Source organism: Peromyscus leucopus, chromosome 5, assembly GCF_004664715.2.
Source record: "Peromyscus leucopus breed LL Stock chromosome 5, UCI_PerLeu_2.1, whole genome shotgun sequence".
NCBI lineage: Eukaryota > Metazoa > Chordata > Mammalia > Rodentia > Cricetidae > Peromyscus > Peromyscus leucopus.
This window is the reverse complement of record NC_051067.1, coordinates 328,428-353,778: the sequence shown is the minus strand read 5'-3', so window position 1 is coordinate 353,778 and position 25,351 is coordinate 328,428. Positions and strand designations below refer to the sequence as shown.

At 38.6% G+C, this 25,351-nt stretch overlaps 1 protein-coding gene and 1 pseudogene across 2 annotated transcripts in view; both read right to left on the bottom strand.

Moving 5' to 3' along the window:
- The window catches only part of LOC114708431 (protein FAM240B-like), a 153,399-nt gene that overhangs the window by 101,246 nt on the left and 26,802 nt on the right, over positions 1 to 25,351 (bottom strand). Inside the window, exon 2 of one of the 2 annotated variants that reach the window (XM_028891724.2) lies at positions 12,870 to 12,980. Coding sequence is in view for 1 of the 2 variants with exons in the window: in XM_028891723.2 (XP_028747556.1) it covers positions 12,870 to 13,005 (136 nt within the window). In the remaining variant the exon portion in view is untranslated. Of the gene's footprint in view, positions 1 to 12,869; positions 13,251 to 25,351 lie in introns of those variants that run through there. The other variant, XM_028891723.2, reaches the window with a different exon arrangement.
- LOC114708430 lies at positions 17,494 to 18,721 on the bottom strand (annotated as a pseudogene).

The window sequence follows — 25,351 nt, the reverse complement described above, 5'->3', positions numbered from 1 at the left end:
GTGAGAAATGACAGAAATGACTGGCTGCCTGGACACAAGATTCCTCTGCAATGTTGAGGCATCCATCTTTGTTTGGCCTCTAGACCTAGAATATTCTACTGACTTTTTTATGAAGCAGAATTTTTGAAGGACTGTCCCATGTTGTCTTGGCAAGGTTTGGCAGTCCTTTCTTTTGTGTCCTGCTTGTCCAATTTGGACAGCATACTGTCAGCCATCAAGGCAAGAGCACTTTTTTGCCCAATGGCTAACTTTTGCCACAAAGAAAGTAAACTTCATATGGAGTTTCTTTGATGCCCATCACCTTCTCTGAATTAGATTGGTGATGCCAGGAGCAGACAAGTCTTGTTGTCATAAACAAACAAACAAACAGAAAAACCCTCAAAACCTATGTTATTAGAACATCTTAAATGTCATATTCTATAGACCTCTGAAGTGCTTGAAGACAACCTGTCTAAAATATATTTCTGTTTGACCTTGAAAACATAGCTAGTATGACTACAGGTTCAATAAGTTGTAATAGGTGACTAATTACTAACCTGCACCTCCTTATTATCCTAAATAGTTTGTAATAATAACTTTCAAGGACCAGCAATTTGCATTGCATTGTTAAATGAGTTGTATAGGTACAATGCCTTGAACAAGATTAGAAATGTATGTACAGTATGTTCTAACAAAAATAATCTCAATTTTGTATGAATATTCAAAAATCCATATCGATGTAAAATATTTAAGACTATTACTTGACTTTTTGATTTAAAAGTAGATTCAATAATCTACCTTTTATCCTATTTCTGTATCTCTCCCTATTTCTTTTCAGAGTAGATTCAATAATCTGCCCTTATATCTATACTATCATCTCTCTCTCTCTTTTTTCTTTCTTTAAAGATGATCACATTTTATTTATACATATGCAAGGAAGAGTTTTGTCTTGTCTTTCACAGTTTCCATATTTCAGTCATAGTTTGAATATGTTCACATGTGAATAATAGGGCTTCATGTCATTTCAGATTTTATTGTTCAACTGTACAATGAAACTTTAAGTCACATATACATATATAGATTATTCTAAGGGGGAATTTTTTTTTTTGTTTCTATAAGAGACGAAATACAGTGAATACTTTTTTAATGGTAATGACTGAATTCACTTCTTTCAGAAGACTTTTTTTTTCTCTTCTGAGTAATTGAGATAGAATCTGGCCCCTGTAAAACCCTGGGAATCTTTAAGTCTGTAAAATGCCAGGTTAAACACATTCCAAGAGATCTGCACAAACTAAAATTCTTTTGTATACTTCTAAGGTACATGAGGAAAAAAAAAGACTTCATTTTTTATGAGAAAATGTGCTTTATTTTAGGAGTTGTATAGGAGCATTAGCTCACTGTTTGGTAGAACATTCTACCAAGATTATTGTATCTACTCTGAAAAGAAACATTATGCGCTAGACAGGAAACCATCTCAGAAGAGCCCCCAACACAGATCCCCTTTGGGCTGAGAAGTCCTGGAGGTAAGAAGTCTCTAGTGGCTGGTTCCTTTGCTGATCTTTCAGTATTTACCTCTATATCTGGCTCTGAGTTTTTATTATTAAGACGAATTGGAATTCATGCTACAGGGGTTGAATTCACCTGCATGTTTACATCCTCTTCAGGACTATGGTCATTTTACCAGACAACTTCCTAGTATTTTCATCTGGCTTTTTTCCCATTTCAATGTCCTAGAGGTTCATAGCTGAGGAGCTCTTTTGGAGGAGTCATGCTGCCTTACTTTTTCATGTTTCTTGTATCTCTGTGTTGCGATTTGTGAGTCTATTGATCTTGAACTCTTTCAGTGTTCTGGGGTATTGTCTTATTGAGCATTCTACACTCTACACTTGAAGTCTCACTTCCCCAGTACCAGTCAGTGGAGAGGAAACAAACTGCTGTGACAGCAATGGCATCAAACCATATAAGATGTAGAAACACGAGTGTGATTGATCACAGTTCATCAAGGTATCATCAATTACTAGAAATGGAAAAGTACAGCAACTATAGAACGTGCTGAAGTTAAAGATTACTTGGGGCAAGTGTGAAAGTAAATGTATAAGATAAAGGGAGGAGGCAAAGGGCAGAAATAGAGAAGCAATGTTAAATAAAAACAGAAGAGGAACAGAGAAGAATACAGTGGAGAAGAATAGAAATAAGCAAGAGATTAGAAAGATGAACAAAAGATAAAGAGAAAACAAAAACTATTTCTCAATAATTAAAAAGTTTAAACACAATTGGATAAATTTACATAAATAAATAAATAAATAAATAAATAAATAAAACATAAGAGCATTTTTCAAATCCACTAAGTTGGGGCTGGAGGGATTGCTCAGTTATTAAGAGTAATTCCTGTTTTTCCAGAGGATCCAAGTTCAGTTCCCACCACTCACTTCTGGTTGTTTACAACTGCTTGTCACACCAGTCCAGTGGATTCAATATCTTCTTCCGGTCTCCATGGATAACTGCACACAGGTGGCGTGTACCCACACAAACAAATAAAAATAAATCTGGGACTGTCAAGACAGCTCAGCTGTTAAGAGCATGTACTTCTCTGAGTTTGGGTTACAGCACCCATATCAGGTGACTTCCAACTGCCTGTAACTTCAGCTCCAAGAGGATCCAATGCCTCTGGCCACCAAGGGCACCTAAAGTCATATACATATACTTACATACAGACATATACATAATTTAAAAAATAATAAATGTTAACAAAATAAAAAAATAAATCTTTACTACTTGTGGTGGTTGGGAAAAAGAGGAAAGATGAAAGACAAAAAGAACAGACGAAAGCAGAAAAGAAAAATACTGGCCAATAGTGAAACAAAGAAGGCAAACAAAATCTGATGGCTATATAAAAGGGAATAGCCAACTAAAAAAATTTAAGTTAAAAAACAACATAAAGTAAAATCCTACTTAGCATGTAATAAAAGGTAGGAGAGGAGGTCACAAGGGTAAAAAAAAAAAAAAGTGGGGAGAGAAGTTGGAACCACTCCCTTCAGGTTGGAGGGTGTTGATGATATGTGTGGAGAAGGGAGGGGCCATTGAATCTGTGGGCTCTTGTCTTCCCAGTGGTCTATACTGCTGGCAAGTCTCTATCAGACAAGTATCTGATGGCCTGTCTGCAAAGCTGTCTTCACTGTGGAAAATTTCCTTCTTTTTGTATTGGTGACCTCTGCTGGTCACCCTTGGGTGTGCAGTATGTGTACTGGGGTGGTTCCCTTGCCCTTCTGAGCCTTCTTTCAGTACCTTACCCAGTGGTGTGGTTATTGTTTTAGCTGGGACACGTCTTTCAAGCACATCACAAGTGTGAGAAAAATGCACAACACTGAAAATAATTGTGCTTTTAAGACCCCTGAGTTTTATCCCACTGGAAGCATGTAACAGTGGATATCAAGTACATTCCTCGCACTTGAAAATTTTCAGACTGTACAGCAATGAAAGACTGCTGTGGCTGCCACCTGCTGGCCTTGGGCTCAGAGCTGTCAAACTCCTGGGCTATTTCTCTCTGTCTCGGTCTCTCTGTCTCTCTCTCTGTCTCTCTCTCTCTCTCTCTCTCTCTCTCTCTCTCTCTCTCTCTCTCTCTCCCTTTTCAAGACAGAGTTTTTCTGTGTATCCCTGGCTGTCCTGGAATTGACTTCGTAGCCCAGGCTGGCCTTGAACTCAGAGATCTGCTGCCTCTGCCTCCCAAGTGCAGGGAGTAGTTCATGGGATCTGCTCTCAGCCACTGAGGACAAAACTCCTTTTTCCTATGAACTTCTCTGCTAAAGCCAACTTTGCCACTCACATCCTCTGGCTTGTCAATATCTGAACTTCCTGCTTCCATCACTCTCTCTCTAGGCCTTCCCTTTCTCGAGAGATGTGGCAGCCAAATTAAGGCTCCCTGATCTGAGGTGGTTCTCTGCTCTCTAGTCGCCAGGATAGCTCAATTTTTAAACAATAGGTGGTACACAACTGTTGTCTTCTGAGATATATAGTTGACAAAATGGCATTTCTCTCCATCAGGAAGGGTTGTGTCATCAGAACTGATAAGTGAACTTGAAGCTTGTAGGATGGTGGGGTCATCCAGATGGTAGGGCTGTCTGTCATTCTGGGTTATGTTTCAGGAGTAGCTTCTGCCTGCTCTCCTCTAACCATGGAGCTGTGTACATAAAACTGTTTGGCTCAGTTCTCTGGCACTCACTTATTTATTTATTTTTGCACATTTCTAGTATCCCTTCACTGTAGCAGGAATCTTAAAAGTTCTTATTAATAAAATCAAACCTGAGACGAGTTATTGGGGTCCATGCTGGTAGATCAGAGAGACAGAACAAGCCACAACTATCTCACCTCGCCGGATCCTCAGTTGGTCTTGTCTCCTCAGACTGGAGGCCTCTGAGTCCTCATCCGGAATGGGTCTCAGCTGAATTACTGCTCAAAAGCCTGAAGTTTAACCAGCCACATGCTTAACCAGCCAAATGCCGCTAGTTTCTGGTCCTCACGCTTTATATATCTTTCTGCTTTCTACCACCACTCCCTGGGATTAAAGGCTGGCTTTCTGGGATTAAAGGTGTGTGTCACCATGCTTGGCTATTTCCAATGTGGCCTTGAACTCACAGAGATCCAGAGGGATTTCTATCTCTGGAATGCTAGGATTAAAGGTGTGAGTGCCACCATTTTCTAGCCTTTGTATTTAGTGGCTGTCTGTTCTCTGACCCCAGATAAATTTATTAGAGTACACAATATTTTGGGGAACACAATACCACCACACTTCACCCTCTTTTTAGAGTTCTTTATCTGTCTTTGGAACAGCCTCCCTCTCTCATTCTGGCTTTACAGCCTGCTCAGGCAGCATGAGCTCCTAGTCTATCCCATAGAGATCTGTTGCTTTTCTTTGGCTGATTCATTTTGTAAGAATTTTTTTAATGGTCATTTTTACTGGAGGGATGTACTATAGTTACTTATAATACATTAACTCTACTTTTTAACTTATATTTGTATATTTTTTACTTTTTCTAGATTTAATTTTGGAGTCCACTTAATGTGCTTTTTGCTTATTGTTTCTTGATTTTGTTCTTATAGTCATGAAATCATTGTCAAATCTGATATAAAGAGTTTTGTTAGTGTTCTATTCTTTTTATGTGGGTACTCAGTGTTGGAACTCAGGTCCTAATGAATGGTGGCAAGCACTTTCCTGACTCAGCCAGCCCTCAGCTCCCAATATCAGGTTTATTTCTGTTTTCTACAGATGCCTGGATCACTGCCAGTCTAATGTCCCCTATCTCTCTCCTCCTCCTAACCCTTCTGTGTAGCCAAGCTGCCCTTTGAATTAAGATTCTCCTGATTGGGCCTTCTGAGTGCTGGGATTGCCGGTGCACATTACCACACCTGACTACAATCTCTTTGAATTTAATTTTTAATCTTAATTTTTTTCCTCAGTGAAGCTCAGAAAGGTTTAGTATCATTTGTTGAAATCTCCCTTTAAGTGAAAGAATTTATTTTTCCCTCCTTTTTTTATAACCAGTTGATGTCAACTTTGACATAATTGTCATAAGAATTAATATTTTTCAGAACAGTTAAATTTTTTCCATTAATAGATAACTAAATAGTTAAAGACAAACTTTGAAACAATTACCTAAATTGTTTAATAATTATTAAATATTATATATGTTATATATAATAATAATATATAGTATAATAAAAACTCAGGAGTCAGAAATTGAGATAAAGACCTGATAAATCCAAGGAACAGCATAAAGTTGATTGACTGACTTTCTTTCCATGTTTTTCCTGATCCACCAGCCCCATAAATCCCCCCCATAATCCCTTTTCTCTCTTTCTGTCCCTCTGTAGCTAACCTCCTCAGTCCTCCAGCAACTCTATGGCTGATGATGGTCAGCTAATTGCTGACTCCGTTCTTTGATTCCAGGTGGGTTTATTGGTATAGTGGAATGGCCTTATGAGCAATTCTCCCATATTTCCCCCTTTTTGTCTAAATAAAAAGAAAAGGTTTCAACCTTAACATAGTAAAACAATAAAAACAATTATTAAGTAAGAAGTATATTCACAATGTTCAGTCCCTTAGTATTTGGCAAATTCAAAGAAAATGCTCTATTTTCTAACCTATCTTGATGAGTCCAAAATTTTGTACTTAATTTACTTTCTATAATAACTGAGGAACACTAAGGAAAAAAATCCAAAGACTCAAAAAGGATATAATATTACCTGAGTAAACAGGAAGTATAGAACAAATAACTTCCAAAACTATAGAAATGACAGAGACATCTGGCTGACTTGGACAGTCACAAGGTTACTCTGCAATGTTGGGGCATTTGTCTTTGACCTATAGACCTAGAATATCCAACGTTTCTGTGAAGCAGGAATTTCAAAGGACTGTCCTACCTTGTCTTGGCAAAGTTTGGCAGTTGCTTTGTGTCCTGCTTGTTCAGTTTGGACAGCATACTGTCAGCACTTGAGGCAAGAGAAATTTCTTGCCCAGTGACTAATTTTGCCACAGTAAAAGCAGACTCCATGTAGAGGTTCTTCAATGTCCATCATCCTTTTTTTTTGGTGCAAGTAAATTGGTGCTGCCAGAAGCAGACATGTATCACTGTCATGAAAAACCTTATGTTATTAAAACATCTTAAATGACATATTCTGCAGGTCTCTGATGTGTTTGAAGACCTATCTTCTATCTAAAATATGTCTCTGTTTGTCCCTGAAAACATACCTAACATGGCCACAAATTTGATTGTTATAGATTACTAACTACTAACCTACATTTCTTTATTATCTTAAATAGTTTGTAATAATAGCCTTTAAGGATTAGAACTTTACATTAAATTTTAAAATGAGTTGCATAGGTACAATAGCTTAAACAAGAGTAGAAACATATATACAGTACATTAAAACAAAAATAACCTTAAGTTTCTATCAACATACAAAAATCCATACCAATGTAAAATATTTGAGACTAGTAGTTGTTTTTAGTTCAAAAGTAGACTCAACAATATACCCTTTTATCCGATCATTTCTATACTATATTCCCCCTTTCCCTTTCAGAAAGAGATTCCTGAATCTAATCTCCTTTGTTCAGCATTTTTTCCCTATCCATGACCAATAACAACTTGTAACCAGTCTCCCTAAACAATGACAAACATCCATCAAATTACCAAAACCCATCCACCCCACCTTTTAGAAATGTGGGCATTGTGTTCTTAAAGTTACTTCCTGTTGTCTGGGGGTGACAGCATCTTTAGGGATTTGAAAAATTTGAGATAAAGATCAAGTCTTGGGAGAGCTAGCTATTGTCTAGTCTTGGTAGATGCTCTTCAAGGAAATAAATTAAACATAATTTGATAGAAATGCCACTTTCTCAAAAGGGTTCTTATGGGAAATGTATCTTTAACAAGATTTTTAGATTTGCAGTTGTCATCAAGATAATGCACATGGTGAAACAGTAATATATTTCATAAAGAAAACCAGTTCTTAGTTCCATTTCAGCATCCCACACACTATTCTCATTATGTCTCCTGGCATCCACATTCATATCCCTTTTTTCATTTTTTGTAGGGCTGAGGATTGACCCCAGAGCCTTGAGAATATTAAGCAAGTAATTCTGTCACTGAGTGACATACCCAGCCCTTGAAGTCAAACTTTTAAATAACATATTTTCTATGTGGTTTCTTAATTTATCAGTCTGTGTAATCACCTGTTAATGCATGGATACAGTGGATCAGGAAACTGGCCTTTAGGTCAGGATGACCCTTGCCTTCTGACTCCTCATTTCCCTAGGAACATGAGTTATGTTATTTTGTTATATAACTCTCAATCGCTTCTGAGTCAGGATTTATGTTTACTTTCTCAGACAACATGTTGGTTCTTTTGTAAGGTGATAACAATTGCCTTATATTTTTGCAATTTAATTATTTCTGAGAATGTCATACATGAGAACTGTATCAATATTACTTCCTCTCTTTGTTCCAACATACAACTCCTCCTATGTCCCACCTCTCTCTTCCAAACTCATGACTTCTTCTTTAATTATGATTGCTATTTGTGTGCTTGGGGGCACACTTCTATTAAATTCACTCAGCACTGACATGAAGATGTATGGATGGATTATTGTGTAGATTTCTATTGAGTTTATTTCATCTCTGGTACAGATTAACTCTGAAGTTTATTTGTTGGGTTTTATTCTGGATAACCAATCTGTTGACAAAAGTAGGATATTGAAGTCATCCACATTATTGTATAAGGACCTGTCTCTCTTTTTATGCCCATTTGTGTTTGTTTTATGAAACTGAAAGTCCCAACATTCAGTGTGTCCATTATTGCAATTGTTTTATCTTCCTGATGGATTGTTTCCCTTTTTAGTATGTAGTTGCCCTCTTGATCTCTTGTACTTTCCTCCTATAGTCTACTTTGTCAGATATAAGAATGTCTATGCTACCTAGTTTTCACCTTCCACTTGCTTTGTGCATCAACTTTTATCCCTTCCAGAAATCTGTGAGTACCTTTGTCAGTGAGATGTGTTTCTTGAAGTCAGAAGGTAGTTGTATTTTTTATTTGAAATCAACCAGCTTGTTTGTATTATTTTTAAAAATCTGTGTGTTGCTGTGGGATAATGCTTTTATACACTGGTTTAATAAAACACTGATTGGCCAGTAGCCAGGCAGGAAGTATAGGTAGGATAAGCAGACAAGGAGAATTCTGGGAAGAGGAAGACTGAGTCAGGAGATGCCAGCCCACCGTCCAGGGAGCAGCATGTAATGGCACACAGGTAAAGCCACAGAAAATGTGGCAACATATAGATTAACAGAAATGGGCTGAGTTTAAGTATAAGAGCTAGGCAGTAGTAAGCCTGTGCTAATGGCCAAGCAGTTTTAATTAATATAAAATATACTTAATTAATATAAAATATAAAAAACAAAATATATTAAATAATATAATCTGTGTGTTTACTTGTGTCTGAGCAGCTGCAGACTGGGTGGGACACAGGAAAAGTTCCAACTACAAATGGCACCAAAATGTGGGGCAAGAGTTTCCACCTAAAACCTGAGAAAACTTAAAAAAAAAAAAAAGATTCTAAAATGGAGCTAAAAACAGCTTCTTAGTTGAATCTCTTAGGCCAGCCACAGCTTGTGGGCTTAAGCTACTCTATGGTGGGTTCATGGTGTTCAGGCTTGACTTGCAGCATGGTGGATTCCCACTGCAGTACACAGAGGCATCTCCGAGCTGCACATTACACTGTGTGGTGGATTTAGCCTTTGCTAGTACAGACAAAAAAAATAATGGTTTCTGGGCTACATGCCTCTTTGAGGGAGGCATAAACCCACTGCTCACAGAGTCAGCAGTAAATGTAGTTCCACCATGTTGGAAAGCTGAGGTGGGCAAAGTCAGCAGCAGCCAAAGCTGCCATTTCAGTCCTAGTAATGCTGCAATTTAAAGTAATAGATTCACAATAAGGTAGATTCAAATGGAATAAGACTTTAAATGGTTTACAGTGTGTGCAAAAAAGTATGAAGGCTTGGAAGAGAGAAGAAAATGAATATAGACAGTTATATAAAGAAATAAAAAGTTTTAAAAAATAAAGTCTTTAAAGAGACAGTAAAGGTAATATAAAAAAAAGCCACGTAAAGATATTACACAGAGAGTCTAGATTATATTGTGTTTGGGATTTTTAACAGCAGAAAGACATTTGATTGTAAAGGCTACTCAGTTAAACCAATATGTATATTTTAAAGATATCTTGACTTTAAAACTTGAATCTAAGGATATGTTGCTTTGGAAAGGAGGCTCTACCTTTGTTTCCACAGGAAACAAGAGGCTATGTATTTGTTCCAGGTTAAGATGGATCAGATTTGATCAAGCCAGACCTCCTGAACCTTAACAGATGGTACCTATCAGCAAAGGTTATAGCTGGTCTTCCCAGGACTTGATCATTATCTCAAATTCTCTCAGGAGCCCCATAAGATAACCAGTGCCCCCTATCAGCAGGAAGTAGCCTAGAACACTACACCCAGATTCCCAAAAAATGGATTATGGATGTTTGTCTTTGTTTAGATTGCTGGTTGCAAATTGTTATTTGTCATAGTCAATCTCTTTCTAAAAAAAGAAAAGGGGACATGATATGGAAATATAGGATATAGATGTGATAGGATAAAAGGATAGATTGTTGAACCTACTTTTTTTTTTTTTTTTTTTTTTTTTTTGGTTTTTCAAGACAGGGTTTCTCTGTGTAGCTTTGCGCCTTTCCTGGAACTCACTTGGTAGCCCAGGCTGGCCTCAAACTCACAGAGATCCGCCTGGCTCTGCCTCCCGAGTGCTGGTATTAAAGGCGTGCGCCACCAACGCCCAGCTAGTTGAACCTACTTTTAAAGATCAGCTTGTTTAAGATGTTTTACATTGGTATAGATTTTAGTTTATTGATACAAATTTAAAACTTTGATACAAAATTAATTTTGTTATACTGTATGTATATTTCTACTCTTGTTTAAGGTAATTATGTTTATGAAACTCATTTAAATTATAATGGATAATTAAGAAATACAGATTAATAGTCACCTATGTGATTAATAGTCACCTATGATAATCACACTTATAGTCATGTTAGTTAAGTTTTTTAGATATACATAGATATATTTCAGTTAGGTAGGTAATCTTCAAACACTTCAAAGACCTACAGAATATGGCATTTAAAATGTTTTAAAAACTTATACTTTCTGGACAGTGAGACATGTCTGCTCCTGGCAGCACCAATTTACTTCAAAGAAAAAGATGGGCATCAAAGACACTCCATATGGAGTTTACCTCCTTCTTGGCAAAATAGCCATTTGAGCAAGAAACTGTTCTTGCCTAGACTGCTTGACAAAATGTTGTGTCAACTGGACATGCAGGACCCATGGGAAGGTGACCACTGAACTTTGCTAGGCAAGATGGTCCTTCAGGTTCCTGCTTCACAGAGGAGACTGCTAGACATTCTACAGGACACAGAAAAAAAAAAATGACTGAGAGACTAGGCCTATGGGCTGAAGATGGATGCCCCAACATTGCAGAAGAACTTTAGGTGACTGTCCAGGCAGGCAGCTGTCTCTGTCATTCTAGATTTTTGAAAGTTGTAAGCAATGCACTTCCTGTTTACTTAGGTAATATTATATCCTTCTGAGGTCTTTGATGTGGTTGAAGACTAGATAGTTATAGTTTTCCTTAGTTATGATAAAAGATAAGTTAGATATGAAACCTTAGACTCATAAATATAGGATAAATAGAATATTTCCTTTAAATTTGCCAAATATAAATAGACTAGATATTGTGACTGTAATTCTTACTTGATAACTGTTTTGTTACATATAATTTTACTATGTTAAAGTTAAAACTTTCCTTTTTAATTAAACAGAAAAGAGGAGAATAATGCTTTTGTACACTGGTTTAATAAAAGACTGATTGGCCAGTAGCCAGGCAGGAAGTATAGGTGGGATAAGCAGACAAGGAGAATTCTGGGAAGAGGAAGGTTGTGTCAGGAGACACCAGCCCACCGTCTAGGGACCAACATGTAACGGCACACAGGTAAAGCCATGGAAAATGTGGTGACATACAGATTAACAAAAATGAGCTGAGTTTAAGTGTAAGAGCTAGTCAGTAGTAAGCCTGAGCTAATGGCCGAGCAGTTTAATTAATATAAGCCTCTGTGTGTTTACTTGTATCTGAGTGGCTGCAGACCAGGCAGGACACAGGAAAAACTTTCCGCTACACTATTTTTATTTCATTTACATGAAAATAAATCTTATTAAGATTCATATCACGCTTTAGTGTTGTATGAGCTGCAAGAATTTGAACAAGAATAAGAATAAAAATATTGCCTATGATGAATAATCCTCACAGCTCTGAGCTTTAATACAAAATTTGATTTGACATCAAGAAGAGATATGGCTACAGGTGGCCCTAGGAATATACTCACACAATCTTCAGATAAGCTTTTGCTTGAAAAAATTTCAGAATTATACATTGTAAGTATTAAAGTTCCCTTTTTATAAATATATTATCCTTTTACTACTGAATATAATAATGAGACAACTGACTTAAGAAGAGGAAAACTTGTATTAGCTCACAGTTTTGATGTCTCTGTCTATGGTTGCTTGGCCTAATTAGCTTTTTGGTCATGGTGAAGCAGTAAATCATTGTGAGGCCATTAAGATGAGGAAATCCCTCATCTTATAGTAGCCAGGAAGCAGTGAGAGACATGTAGGTAATGCCACCATCATTTAACTTCTTTCTGCAAGACCCTACTATTTAAAGACTCTATAACTACCCAATAGTGACATAGGTTGGTAGTAAGCCATTAACAAAGGGGTCTTTAGAGAACACTTATACAGACCATAACACACAGAAAGTTAACATTTGATTTCTTATACTTCATTCTAAACATATGTAAGAGAAAACACACTCCTTGTAAGATATCCTTACAAATATAACTACAATATCTACCATGGAGCATGAATTAAACATTATATGTTTATTCTTCCTTGGTGTATGCTAAAAATTTAATTCATGGTGAGAAACTGAGAATTGTAGCTAAAATACAGTGATGTCAAAACCTTCAATAAATCCTTAAATGTTGAAATATTCAAACGCTTAAATACTGTCAGTCAGAAGGGAGGTTGTTGGTATGGAGGAGCAATCAGAGGATCAGACCAACCAGAAGACCACAGGGATCAATTTCTCATGTCAAATGCTTCCTCAAACTTTCTAGTGTAAGTAAATGTGCTTATTTGGAATTTTATTTCCTTCTACAAAGTATCAAATATGCTTATTTTATTAAATGAAAATACAAAAGGATTCACCATGGATCAATATGAAGCAGAAATCACACTTACCATCTCTTCGATTCAGTCTTGCAAAGCCAGGGCCATGGCTGCTGGACAGCTGTGAGGAGCTGCTAAAGGACAGGTGAGGCAAAGAAGAGGCCAGTGGAGCATCACAGTTGTCTGCCAGGGAAAAGCACAAAGACATGTTAACACACAGTCTGTAGGACTATCATAAGTTTAAAAAAAGTGTGGAGGCTGGGGAGATGACTCAGTCAGTAAAATGCTTGCTGGACAATATGAGAAAGACCTTAGTTCAGATATTAAACATCCATGTACATAATATGCCTAAAATCTCAGTGCTAGGGGAAGAAAAATAGAATGGTCCCTGTGGCTTGATGGTCAGCTAGTATTGATGAATCTGTGAGTTCCAGGTTGACCGAGAAAACCTTTTTGAAAAAAATAAGGTGGTTCAGACAACAGCAAACACCTGCATACATATGAACACACACACACACACACACACACACACACACACACACACCAAGTATGCATGTGAACACACACACACACCAAGTATGCATGTGAACATACACACACAATTTGTATGCAGGGTAATCATCACTGTTTTAGTGTTCTAAATTCTTAATATCTATGTTAAATTGTAATCTAGAGCAAAATTACTAATGAATGTATTTAAGTTGTTTAAAATGTATAATCTTTACCCTAGTGTAGAGCAAAAAATGAATCCACCAACCATTAGCATCAACATTTTCTCATGTCCTACATTTTCTTTTTGATACTACTGGGTGTCTGAGTACATCAGTAACATGAGACTATTTTAAACAAAACTTGATGCTTGGGTTCTTCAGGTACATAGACAGTGATCCTACATACAAAAAGGTAGTCTGTATTCAAATCAGACTTTCCTACCATACATAGGCCAGGACTCATCCTAGGCATTGTATGGTAGAGAGCTAGAAAGCCTTGCTCTTGGGACCTCTGCAGAGGCAGTACCTGGAGACACTTACAGTCTCTAGGGACACACACTTGCTGATAGGTTTTACAGGTTCTTCCTTTTTATCTGGTGTCTCTACCTTCCTAGGGTGGCCCTGCTTTTCAGGCTAAGCACCTCTTACAGATATTACAGATGGTGCTTTTTAAATACTGCTTCATTGGTTAAATGGTGTCTGAGATAGATTACCTGTCTTGCTATCTATCTATGTAGGTTTTCAGGTATCCCCTGTTTCCGGGGCCCACATACTTCAAACTGAAAGAGGACCTGGAATTGTTTCTCTGTGGGGAGCTTTTCCTATCTGTATTTTGAGTTGCTTCTCTGTACTTCAGGTTAGTCCCATTTCTGCTTTTAGGCATTTATTTATTTTCTCATAAGAAAGTCACCTTTTCCTATTTTACAGAATAATTACGGATCAGTCAATTTAAAAATATGTTTTCTATAATTAACTGAAATATTTTAATAATAGAGCAATACTATACCTTAAATATATAATTAGCATATTCAGAACTGTATACTTGTATATTTGTGTGCATGTGTGCATGCTTATGTGTGTATGTATAATTTGTTACAACTTCTGAAAGAAAGCAAACATACAGAATTAATTATATTGCTATTACCTGGTAAAATGTCAATAAACTCAATGAGATACATGTAAGAGGTGGTCCACAAAGTCTCCTGGTAATTGTTTAGTGTAGTGATTAGCTTTCATTGTCAACTTGATACAACCAAAAATCACTTGGAAAGAAAGTCTCAATGAGGTATTTCTTTTATATTGGGTAAGCTTATGGGCATGCATGTAGGGGAATTATATTTATTAAGTTAATTGATGTGGGAAACCCAGCTCATAGTGAGCGGCACTATTCCCTAGAAATAGTGTAAGAGTGGAGAAGTCAACTGAGTGCAAGCAAGCAAGATAAGCATGCATTTATTCATTCCTTCTCTGCCTCTGACTATAGATGTGATTTCACTAGATGTCCCAAGCTTCCACCATTTTGACTTCCCTGCAGCAAAGGTCTGTAACCTGGAATTGTGAGCTTACAACAAATTATCTTCTAGGCTGCTTTTTTCCCTAGAGTAGTTTATCTCAGAAACAGAAATGAAACTATTACAGTTATGTTGAGAACATGACCTAGGGAACAATGGACATAAAATTTAGGGGAAAATCTTAGACATAGAATTTGCCTAAGTGAATATGACTTTTATAAGGAATATTGAGTTACAGCAGCTTTTCTAAAAGCACATATTGCCATTGTTAAGTTGAATTGTTTTGCTTAAAATCATCCCTCTACATACTTTAACTTTGTCTTAAAATCTTCTTCATGAATAGTGAATTCTAATCTAATTTGCTACATAATTCAACCTGTGCATATACTCAGTAAATAATAAAAGTCGAACCTCCAGACAATCAAAAGCTGAAGACTGACAAAATATGGACACAATAGAAAAATACCAACAGTAATCAATCAGGAAATTTTTGTATGTCATTTTTTTTTCCCGCCCGGCTACTTTTATTTTTTAAATTAGCTTACAAAATAACAGGTTTCCACATAGGGTTTTGATACATACTTCAATTTAGTTGATCCCTAACCCCCAACCCAAGACCCATCTTATTCTTAAAAATTAGAAAGTATGTTTAGAGCCAGATTTGGTGATACACACCTGTAACCCCAGTACTAGGAAGGCTTAGGCAGAAAAAAAAAAAAAAAACAAACTGAGAGTTCAAAGCTAGCCTAGACTACAGAGTGAGACCTTGTATCAAAACATGAACTGTTAACATCTTTCCTGAAATACAAACTGGATAATTCAATAACAATATCTTAATAATAAAAATTCAGTTTTTCTGTGGCTGGAGATATGGCTCAGCAGCTAAGATAGTATATTGCTCTTGTAAGGAGGACCCAAATTAACTTCCCAGAACCCACATCAAGTGTGTTCACAACTGCCTGCAACTCCAGCTCCAGCAAAACCAAGCACCTCTGGCCTTCTCAACCATCAGTGGTTACATACACAAACTACACACAGACACATACACATAATTAAAAATCAAATAGATCCAAATATTAGTTTTTCCAAAAGCATAATTCAATAATCTTTGATCAAAGAATACAAAACTGCTTCTCCCAGTATGTTCCAAATGGATAGTTTTTAGTGGGACAGGGAAGAACTGCTTTGTCACTCCTGTTAGTTTTTGAATCTTTACTCTTTTCCACTATGCACCAATTCAGGCATAATTTAAAAAAAAATCTCCACCCACCCCCAAAACTCAACCATCTATCTCATTCATGTATTGCTGTCCTTGGTCAACATGTCAGCCCCTCTCCAGCAGCCAACCTCTTAGCTTAAACTCATGGTTCTAGCCTGGGGATATAGCTCACTGGCCGACTACATACCTAATGTGTGAAGCCCTAGGTTTGGCCCCAAGCACTGGGATGGAGAAACAAAATCCTTATAAACCCAAAGTCCAGAATATAGCACTTAAACTTCCTTTTGCTATAACATATTTTCTGAAAGATTATATATGCAGCAAAGCAAGATCTAAGAGTCACAGAGAGTGTGCATTCTACGAGCAACAGTTCAGAGGTACAAAGCTGAACAGAAGGAAGCTTCCACCCCAGCTCTGGCAGGCTGCTTTTGAAAGGGCCAGGAGCGAAGAGGTGGGAACTTCACCAGGGTTCAGAGAGGATTAGCCAGTGGGTTCCTCTGCACCTCCTGAATGGACAGAAACTGCACCTACATGCTCTCCCTCATCCATCTTTAACATCCTGGTAGCTGAAATACATAGAGCAAAATAAGGGCTGTGCCTGCACAAGACTGGCCCTCTCACAGTCAGTCACAGATCTGAGCTAGACACATACCTCACTGATAAGCTATTGGTATTGACAGACTCTGAGGGTGAAGAGACATTGCCTTCAGTTGTGTATCCACTGGTGGACCCACAGAATACAACAGATAGTTTCAATCTCATGGCCACATAGACAGTCTTGGTAGAACACAGAGGACAAAACTAAATAAGAATATGTGAATGTGGAAAAGAAGTTAGTATGGGAGAGGAGGTAGGCAATAAAAGAAAGTAGAGGTCAGAGCAATCAGAATGCATTATATACATATATGAAATCATTAAAGAACAATTTAACAAGTGCTGTCGGATGTTGTGGTGGTTCAAAATAAAAATGAACCCCAAAAGGAATGACACTATTAGGAAGCGTGGCTTTGTTGGAGTAGGTGTCGCCTTGTTGGAAGAAATGTGTCACTGTCAAGGGCAGGTTTTGAGGTCTCCTGTGCTCAAGCTACACTCAGTGTGGCACACAGCTGCTTCCTGTTGCCTTCAGATCAAGATGTAGAACTCTCAGCTCCTTTTCCAGCACCGTGTCTGGCTACACGCTGCCATGCTTCTCACCATGATGATAATGGACTAAACCTCTGAACTGTAAGCCAGTCCCCATTAGATGTTTTCCTTATAAGGAAAATGGTCATGGTGTCTCTTCACAGCCATAGAAGCCCTAACTAAAACAGAAGTGGTGGTATACACCTTTAACTCCAGAACTCAGGAGGCTGAGACAAGCAGATATCTGTATGTTTGAGGCCAGCCTAATCTACATAGTGAGTTCAAAGACAGCCAGGGTCTCAAAAAATATAAACAAATAAAAATAAAATAAGTACAGGTTTGCTGTATGGAATGCAGAGATATTTCCTAGAAACTGAGGGTTCTTCTTCTTCTCAGGATGCTTTCTCTAATGTTCATGATTTTGGTACTTAAGTTGGCTTTGGCTTGTTCTCCATAACCTCAGACCCTGGGATAAAGCAAAGCCCCACAAGCACACCCCCTTACTTTGGGAAATGTGTGAGGATTAGCGTGCGTCTCAAGAGGCAGTTTGTCTTTTTCCTGTCTAGCTTGCTCCTGTCTAGCTTGCTCCAGGAGCTGTCGTCTCAAGATGGTGAAAACCGAGCGAAGCAATGTTCTCCCAAACACCTTTGTGGTTTCGTACCGAGGTAGGCTGTCACAGAACTGCGGCACATTGCAGTAGCACAACCACCTTGTGTAGTTCTCCTTGTATCCAGTGATGTCATCATTGGGAGACCTTAGTCTCCGCTGTGATGGAGAGCCAGTAGTTGATTCGATTCAGAAACATCTTGGCCAGCTCAACTGTTGTCTGCCTCTCTTTTGATGGCAAATGACTAAATTTGTACTGCACAAAATTATTCACACCCTGTTCAATACTGGGCTTTTCAAATGGGGGCCTCTTCTCCAAAGAGCCTTCAACCACAGGTTTTCCTCTTTGTAAAATAGACTTTCTCAAGAGCTTGAATAGGTAGAAATAAACTTGTTTGGTATCTGCATCTTCTTCTTTGTGGACACAGGTAAACAGGTACTCCACATCCAACACAATTGCCAGGAGTCTGTTCATTTCCTCCTCTGACACATTCTCCAAGTGGGAAACATGAGCAGCGAGGGCATGGCTCAGCTCCGGCAGGATTCCATCAGACTGACAATTATTTGCTGGAGGTCTGCTCTTGGTGGAGTGGGAGAGGGATTGGGGTTCTTCCAGCCATTGCATTTAAAAGACTCTTCTGCCTTGCAGGCGGAGTACATGCCGAGTTTCTCCAGTTTCTTCGCCCGCAGAGCAGAGCGCAGAGCAGCTGCGCCTTCTTCACTGTGATCCGGGCCGAGCCGCCGCCTCCCGGTCCCTCGGCTGTGCCTGCGCGGCCACCGCGGTCGCTGGCCCGCAGGAAGCAGAGCTCCCGGCGGCGGTGGCCAGGGTCCGGGGGGAGCCGTGCGGGGGCGCGGGCGGCAGTGCGGGGGGGCCGGCCCCGCCAGCCTCGGCCATGCCGCCCCGAGTGTCACCCGCAGCCGCCAGGGTCCCCACGGCGCCGGTGGCGGAGCCGAGACCCTCCCCCCCCCAACACGGCCGCCGCCCTCGTATGTCATTTCTTATTCTTGGATTATAAATATAGCCTACAAATATGGTCACTAGAGTATGGAAAGAATTGTAAACCATTTCCAATTGCTGTTTGATTCAGGAAATGCTCTCTCTCTCTCTCTCTCTCCCTCCCTCCCTCCCTCCCTCCCTCTCTCTCTCTCTGTATTCACATGTATATGGTTATGTATATACATGTGTGTATGTAGTATGATCCTAATTAGTCTTGACATTAAAACCCAGTGTCAGATATTGAGAATAAAAGTTGAAAGATCAGAGAAGCAGAGCAGCAGCCACTAGAAACTTCTTAGATTTATAAGTCCTCAGACCAAATGGGGGACCAAAATCCTGTCTCCACCCACCTTATATTCCTGTCTCTACCTTCCTAGTTCTGGGATCAAAGGTGTGCACCATCACTGCTCTATTTCTCTTTTAAACTGGTTCAATCTTGTGTAGCCCAGGGTAGCCTTGAACTTCTGATCTTGCTTCCTCCTTCCAAGTACTGGGATTAAAGGTGTGTGCCACCATTGTCTGGCCTCTATGGTTAACTAGTGGCTAGCTCCAGCCTCTGATCTCCAGGCTAACTTTATTTGTCATAACACAAATAAAATATCACACAACATGTATGCATTCATGTAGAGGCCTAAAGTTGGTGGTACGTGTATTGCTAGTCACTCTCCTCTTTATTTATTGAGGTAGAATCTCTCACTGAATCTGGAATTTGTTGATTAGCCAGTTTTGTTAGCCATGTTGCTCCAGGAATCTCCTATCTCTGCCTCCTGAGTGCTGCAATTACTGACAGCTTTCATGCCCACCCATCTTATATGGGTTCTGGAATTTTGAACTCTGATCTTTACACTTGCTTGGCCCATCTTGTCAACTGGCCTATCTACCAAGTCCCTGGTTAATGAAACATTTCATTGTTCAAATAAACTATAAATTCAACTTGTCTAAAAGTTTTCATATAACACAATTAAGACAATGACATGTCCTAACACATAACAACAAAGAAAACAAAAACTAATTTTGAAACATCTATTCTATAATGTGGAGTAAAATAATGAACGTAAGTATTTGACACAGAAACATTTTTCCACAGATTTTCTGGAGGTAGCAATGTCATATTTATGTTGGTGAGTCAGACTTGTAGATTTAATACATAAGGAGCTGTGTGACCTGCAGAGGAAACTGTTTAACAACTTGGCATGAGGCATACCTGTGTTTTCTAAATGTACACATTTAAAGAATCATGGAGTAATGCAGAGGGTTTTTTTTTGTCTGTAGCTTTCTTAAATATCTCCTCACATGATTGTCAGAGTAGAGTCTTTCTGGATGTCTCCATCCCATATACGATCTGTATAACACTGGCAGTGAGTATCCTCATAATTCAGCAAATATAGAACAGTGCACTGAAGAAAATAGAGAAATACCAGCTCAACTTCCTAAAAATTGTTTCCCAAAATGGCATTTTAAATTTATTTATTATTTTTTTACAATTTTGTACATATATATACATTATATATAATACATTTTTTATCACATTGCCTTTATTATTCTTTCTTAGTCCCCTTTCCTACCCTGCCTAACACTTTCTTCTTTCCCAGTAAATCCCCTCCCTACTTCCATATCTTTTGGGTGTACCACTACATTTCATTAGGGTTATTTGCATCAACATAGATGCAGGTTGAGGTACAAAAAAGGCATGCTGAAACCATGTTGAAGCTCCATCTTCAGATAGTGGGTTCCGTATTACCATGAGGAACCACAGCAGACTCCAACAAGGACATCATTTAGGCAATACTGCTTACCTATCTGAAGTTGTACTTCATTTTTGCTGGGAAAAGAAAAACTTATCCAGGGATAATTTCTAAATCATTATTCCAAGATGTATCAGATAAAAATCTATCTAACACTATAAACAGCAGGCTAACTGTACTCAAGTTTGTACATCATAATATACCCCTAGACTTGGGCTGTAGTAGATGTTTCATGTGGCTCCTGGCTGATGTATCTAGTTACTCCTGCAGAATTATAAGCTGGTTGAAGGTACAGCTCAAGCCTTATCCAACTATGTATGTTTATATAGCACAGAATCTAAAAGACAGTAGGTATTCGATAAACCTCTATTGAACATTTACTAACTGAATATGCAAATAAATATAATGATCATTAATCACCAAATTGAATTGATATATGCTGTGGGATGTCTTTCTGTATGCTGTGAATATGCGTTGCTCCCATTGGTTAATAAATAAAGCTGCTTTGGCCTATGGCAGAGCACAATGGAACATGGCAGGAGATCCAAGCAGAGATACAGGGAGAAGAACGGTGGAGTCTGGGAGAAGTCAGCCAGCAGCCCAAGGAGCAAGATGCCAGCAGACTGGGAATGCCATGGCCACGTGGCAATACATAGATTAATAGAAATGGGTTAATTTAAGTTGTAAGATCTAGCTAGTAATAAGCCTGAGCAATAGGCCAAATGGTTTGTAATTAACATCAAGCCTCTGAATCATCATTTACAAGCAACTGTGGGACAGGGTAGGACAGAGAAAAGTTTACAAATGGCACCCAACATGCCACCCATACATCCACATAAAATCTGAGAAAGCTTTAAAAAGTTTCTAATGCATAGAAACAGAGCCACACTGGGTTTCCTAGTCTCCCATGCCAGCCACAAGGCCCACAAAATGGATTCAGTCTCCAACCACCATGAGTTAAGCTGCATGGTAGACTCCTGTTGCCTCTCACATGGGTCACAATACAGAGAGGCTTCTCCCAGCCACTGCCTGCAGGCTTAAGCTACCAGCATAAGCTCCAGCAGGGATCTGCTGGGCTGGGTTAAGGTTTTTGCTTATATAAACAAAGGCTTAAGAAACACAGAAAACAGATTCAAACAGAAAAGGCCTCTAAATGGGTCATAGTATGTTTAAAAGATATGCTTAGGCTTGAGAGAGAAAAGAGAAACAAATATATACAGCCTTAAATTAAAATATAGATTTAAAATAGTAATATAAAGTTCTTAGGAAAAATAAAATAGTATAAAGGAAATGGGTCACATAAAGATGGAAAAAGTACAGAAAAATCTGGATTATATATATTCTTATGCTGTCTTTAAAATTTTTGACTGCTATAAGACATTTGATTATAAAAGCTGTTGTATTAAACCAACCTACATATTTTAAAAATATCTTGACTCCAAAATTTAAATCAAAAGGTATGCCACTTTGGAGGAGAGTCAGGTTTTCTAGGTATACAAAAATGTATTTCTGATAGATAAGTAATCATCAAACACTTCAAATACCTACAGAATATGGCATTTAAAATGTTTTAAAAACTTAGACTTTTCTTGACAGTGAGACATGTCTGCTCCTGGCAGCACCAATTACTTCAAAGAGGATGATGGGCATCAAAGAAACACCATAGGAGATTGCTTTCATTGTGATAAGATTAGCCATTTGGGCAAGAAATTGCTTTTGCCTCGACTGCTTGACTGTATGCTATATAAACTGGACATGCAGGACCCTCAGAAAAATGACTGCTGAACTTTGTCAAAATGAGGTGGAATGCTGAAGACACTTTATGCTGGAGAGGTTGTGGAACTAGGGGAACTCTCCTCCACTGCTGGTGGGAATGCAAGCTTGTACAACCACTTTGGAAATCAATATGGCGCTTTCTTAGAAAATTGGGAATCAATCTCCCCCAAGATCCAGCTATACCACTTTTGGGCATATACCCAAGAAATGCTCAATCATACCACAAGAGCACTTGCTCAGCTATGTTCATATCAGCATTGTTTGTAATAGCCAAAACCTAGAAACAACCTAGATGCCCTTCAACTGAAGAATGGATAAATAAATTGTGGCACATATACACAATGGAATACTACTCAGCAGAGAAAATCATACGGTTTGCAGACAAATGGATCGATCTAGAAAAAATCATCCTGAGTGAGGTGACCCAGACTCAGAAAGACAAATATGGTATGTACTCACTCATAGGAAGATGCTAGATGTGGAACAAGGATGACTGAACTGCTACTCACATCACCAGTGAGGCTACATGGAAAACGAGACCCCAAAAAAGACACGGAGAAATGGATGAGATCTACATGAACAGCCTGGTCATGAGTGGGAACAATGAAGTGCGACGGTCGAGGGAAAGAGAGTGGGAGATCCTAGCTGGATCAAGAAAAGAGAGGGAGAACATGGAATAGGAGACCATGGTAAATGAAGACCACATGAGAAGGGGAGGAAGCAGAGAGCTAGGGAGGCCCACGGAGATCCACAAAGATACCCCCACAAAAGACTGCTGGCAATGGTCGAGAGACGGCAGGAACTGACCCACTCTGGTGATGGGATGGCCAGACACCCTGTTAGTTGTGCCATAAACCCCATCCAAGGAAGGTCTGAGGAATCTGGATGCAGACATCCACGGCTGGGTCCCTGGTGGAGCACTGGGAATCTAATTAGTGAGAAAGAAGAGGGTTTATATGAGCGAGAATTGTTGAAGCCAAGGTTGGATAAAGCACAGGGACAAATAACCAAATGAATGGAAGCACAGGATCTATGAACCAAAGGATGAGGGGCCCCCAACGGGATCAGGCCCCCTGAACGGGTGAGACAGTCATTTGGCTTGATCTGTTTGGGAGGCAGCTGTGTGTTGGTGCCGGGTCCTGGGCTCTTTGCATGAGTTGGCTGTTTGAATCCTGGGACCTATGCAGGGACGCTTGGCTCGGTCTGGGAGGGGGGGACTAGACCTGGCTAGACTGAGTCTACCAGGTCGATCCCGGTCCTCGGGGGAGACCTTGATCTGGAGGAGGTGGGAATGGGGGATGGGGTGGGAGGAGGGGGAGGGGGGCGAGAGTGGGAGAACAGGGGAGTCTGTGGCTATTATGTTGAACTAAATGATGTTGTAAAATAAATTTACTAAAAAAAAAATAAATTAAAAAAAATGAGGTGGAATGGTCTTCAGGGTTCCTGCTTCACAGAAGAAACTGTCAGATATTCTACAGAACACAGAGGAAAGTGACTGACAAAATTTCATCCTTCACTAAAAAGACTGCCAGATACTCTAGGTCATGGTATGTTTAAAAGATATGCTTAGGCTTGAAGATGGATGCCCCAATGTTGCAGAGGAACTTTCGGTGACTGTCCAGATAGTCAGATGTCTCTATCATTTCTAGAGTTTTGGAAGTTGCTTGCAATGCACTTCCTGTTTACTCAGGTAATATTATATCCTTCTGGGGTCTTTGATGGAGTTGAAGACTAGATAGTTATAACTATAATTATAGTTTTTTCTTAGTTATGATAAAAGATAAATTAGATATGAAACTTTAGACTCACAAAGATAGGATAGATGATAGAATAGTTTCTTTAATTTTGGCAAATGCAAATAGACTAGATATTTGAACTGTAATTCTTGCTTGATAACTGTTTTGTTATATGTAATTTTACTATGTTAAAGTTAAACCCTTCCTTTTTGATTAGACAGAAAAGGAGAAATGGTGTGGGATGTCTTTCTGTATACTGTGAATATGTGTTGCTCCCATTGATTAATAAAAAAAGCTGCTTTGGCTTATGGCAGGGCAGGATGGAGCAATGCTGGAGATCCAAGCAAAGATATAGGGAGAATGGTGAAGTCTGGGAGAAGTCATCTATCTACCCAAGGAGCAAGATGACAGCAGACTGGTAACTCCACAGCCATGTGGAAATATATAGATTAATAGAAATGGGTAAATTTAAGTTGTAAGAGATAGTTAGTAATAAACCTGAGCAATAGGCCAAATGGTTTGTGATTAATATCATCAAGTTGCTGAATGATTATTTACAAGCAGCCACAAGACAGGGCAGAACAGAGAAAAGCCTCTGTTTACAGATCTGCCTTAATGTTTAATTGATTTTTATTCTTCATGTTAAAAGGCAAGAGTTTAGATACATTACAGATTCATATTTTTAAAGTGAGCTCAAGAGGATATTGTTAAAAATGTGGCTGATATCAGTATTATTTTTCCATTTGGATTTTCCTTAATTATTTTCCAACAGTGTTTCAGAGGCCTCAGATGGGTTCCAGCATCATTAAAGTTCAAAATTAAATCTGAAAAGATAATAGTAAACAAAATTATTGAAAATTTCAATTTCTTCTTTGGATAATTCAAGAGCAAATAACTTGTTATCTCAGGATTCACCTTGCACTGAGTTGTTTCTACACATTGACTTGAAGAAATATGACCCTTAGAAAGTAGATACATTTTATAAACACATTTGGTACCCATGTTTCATTGCTGTTCTTTTTTTATACTTTTAATTTAGAAAGCAATATCCTCTGAGACTCAGGATAGCAAATATGGCAGGCACCTACCAGGTGTTAGGACAACTAACCTACTTGCAGCTTGTTTTGAATGTTGGTAAAGACTCCATTGAATGACAGTGATCAAGGAACTCAGAAAGAAAAAATCCCTATGTTCTCTTTCATTTGGAGATCCCACCTCTCAATATTTGTATAGATGTAAATAAAGAGGTATGAGAGTGGATATAGGCAACGTACCTAAATAAGAGACCTTGAATTGGAACAAAAATATTGAGAAAGACAGGGATGTGGAGGCAAATAATATAGTTGATATC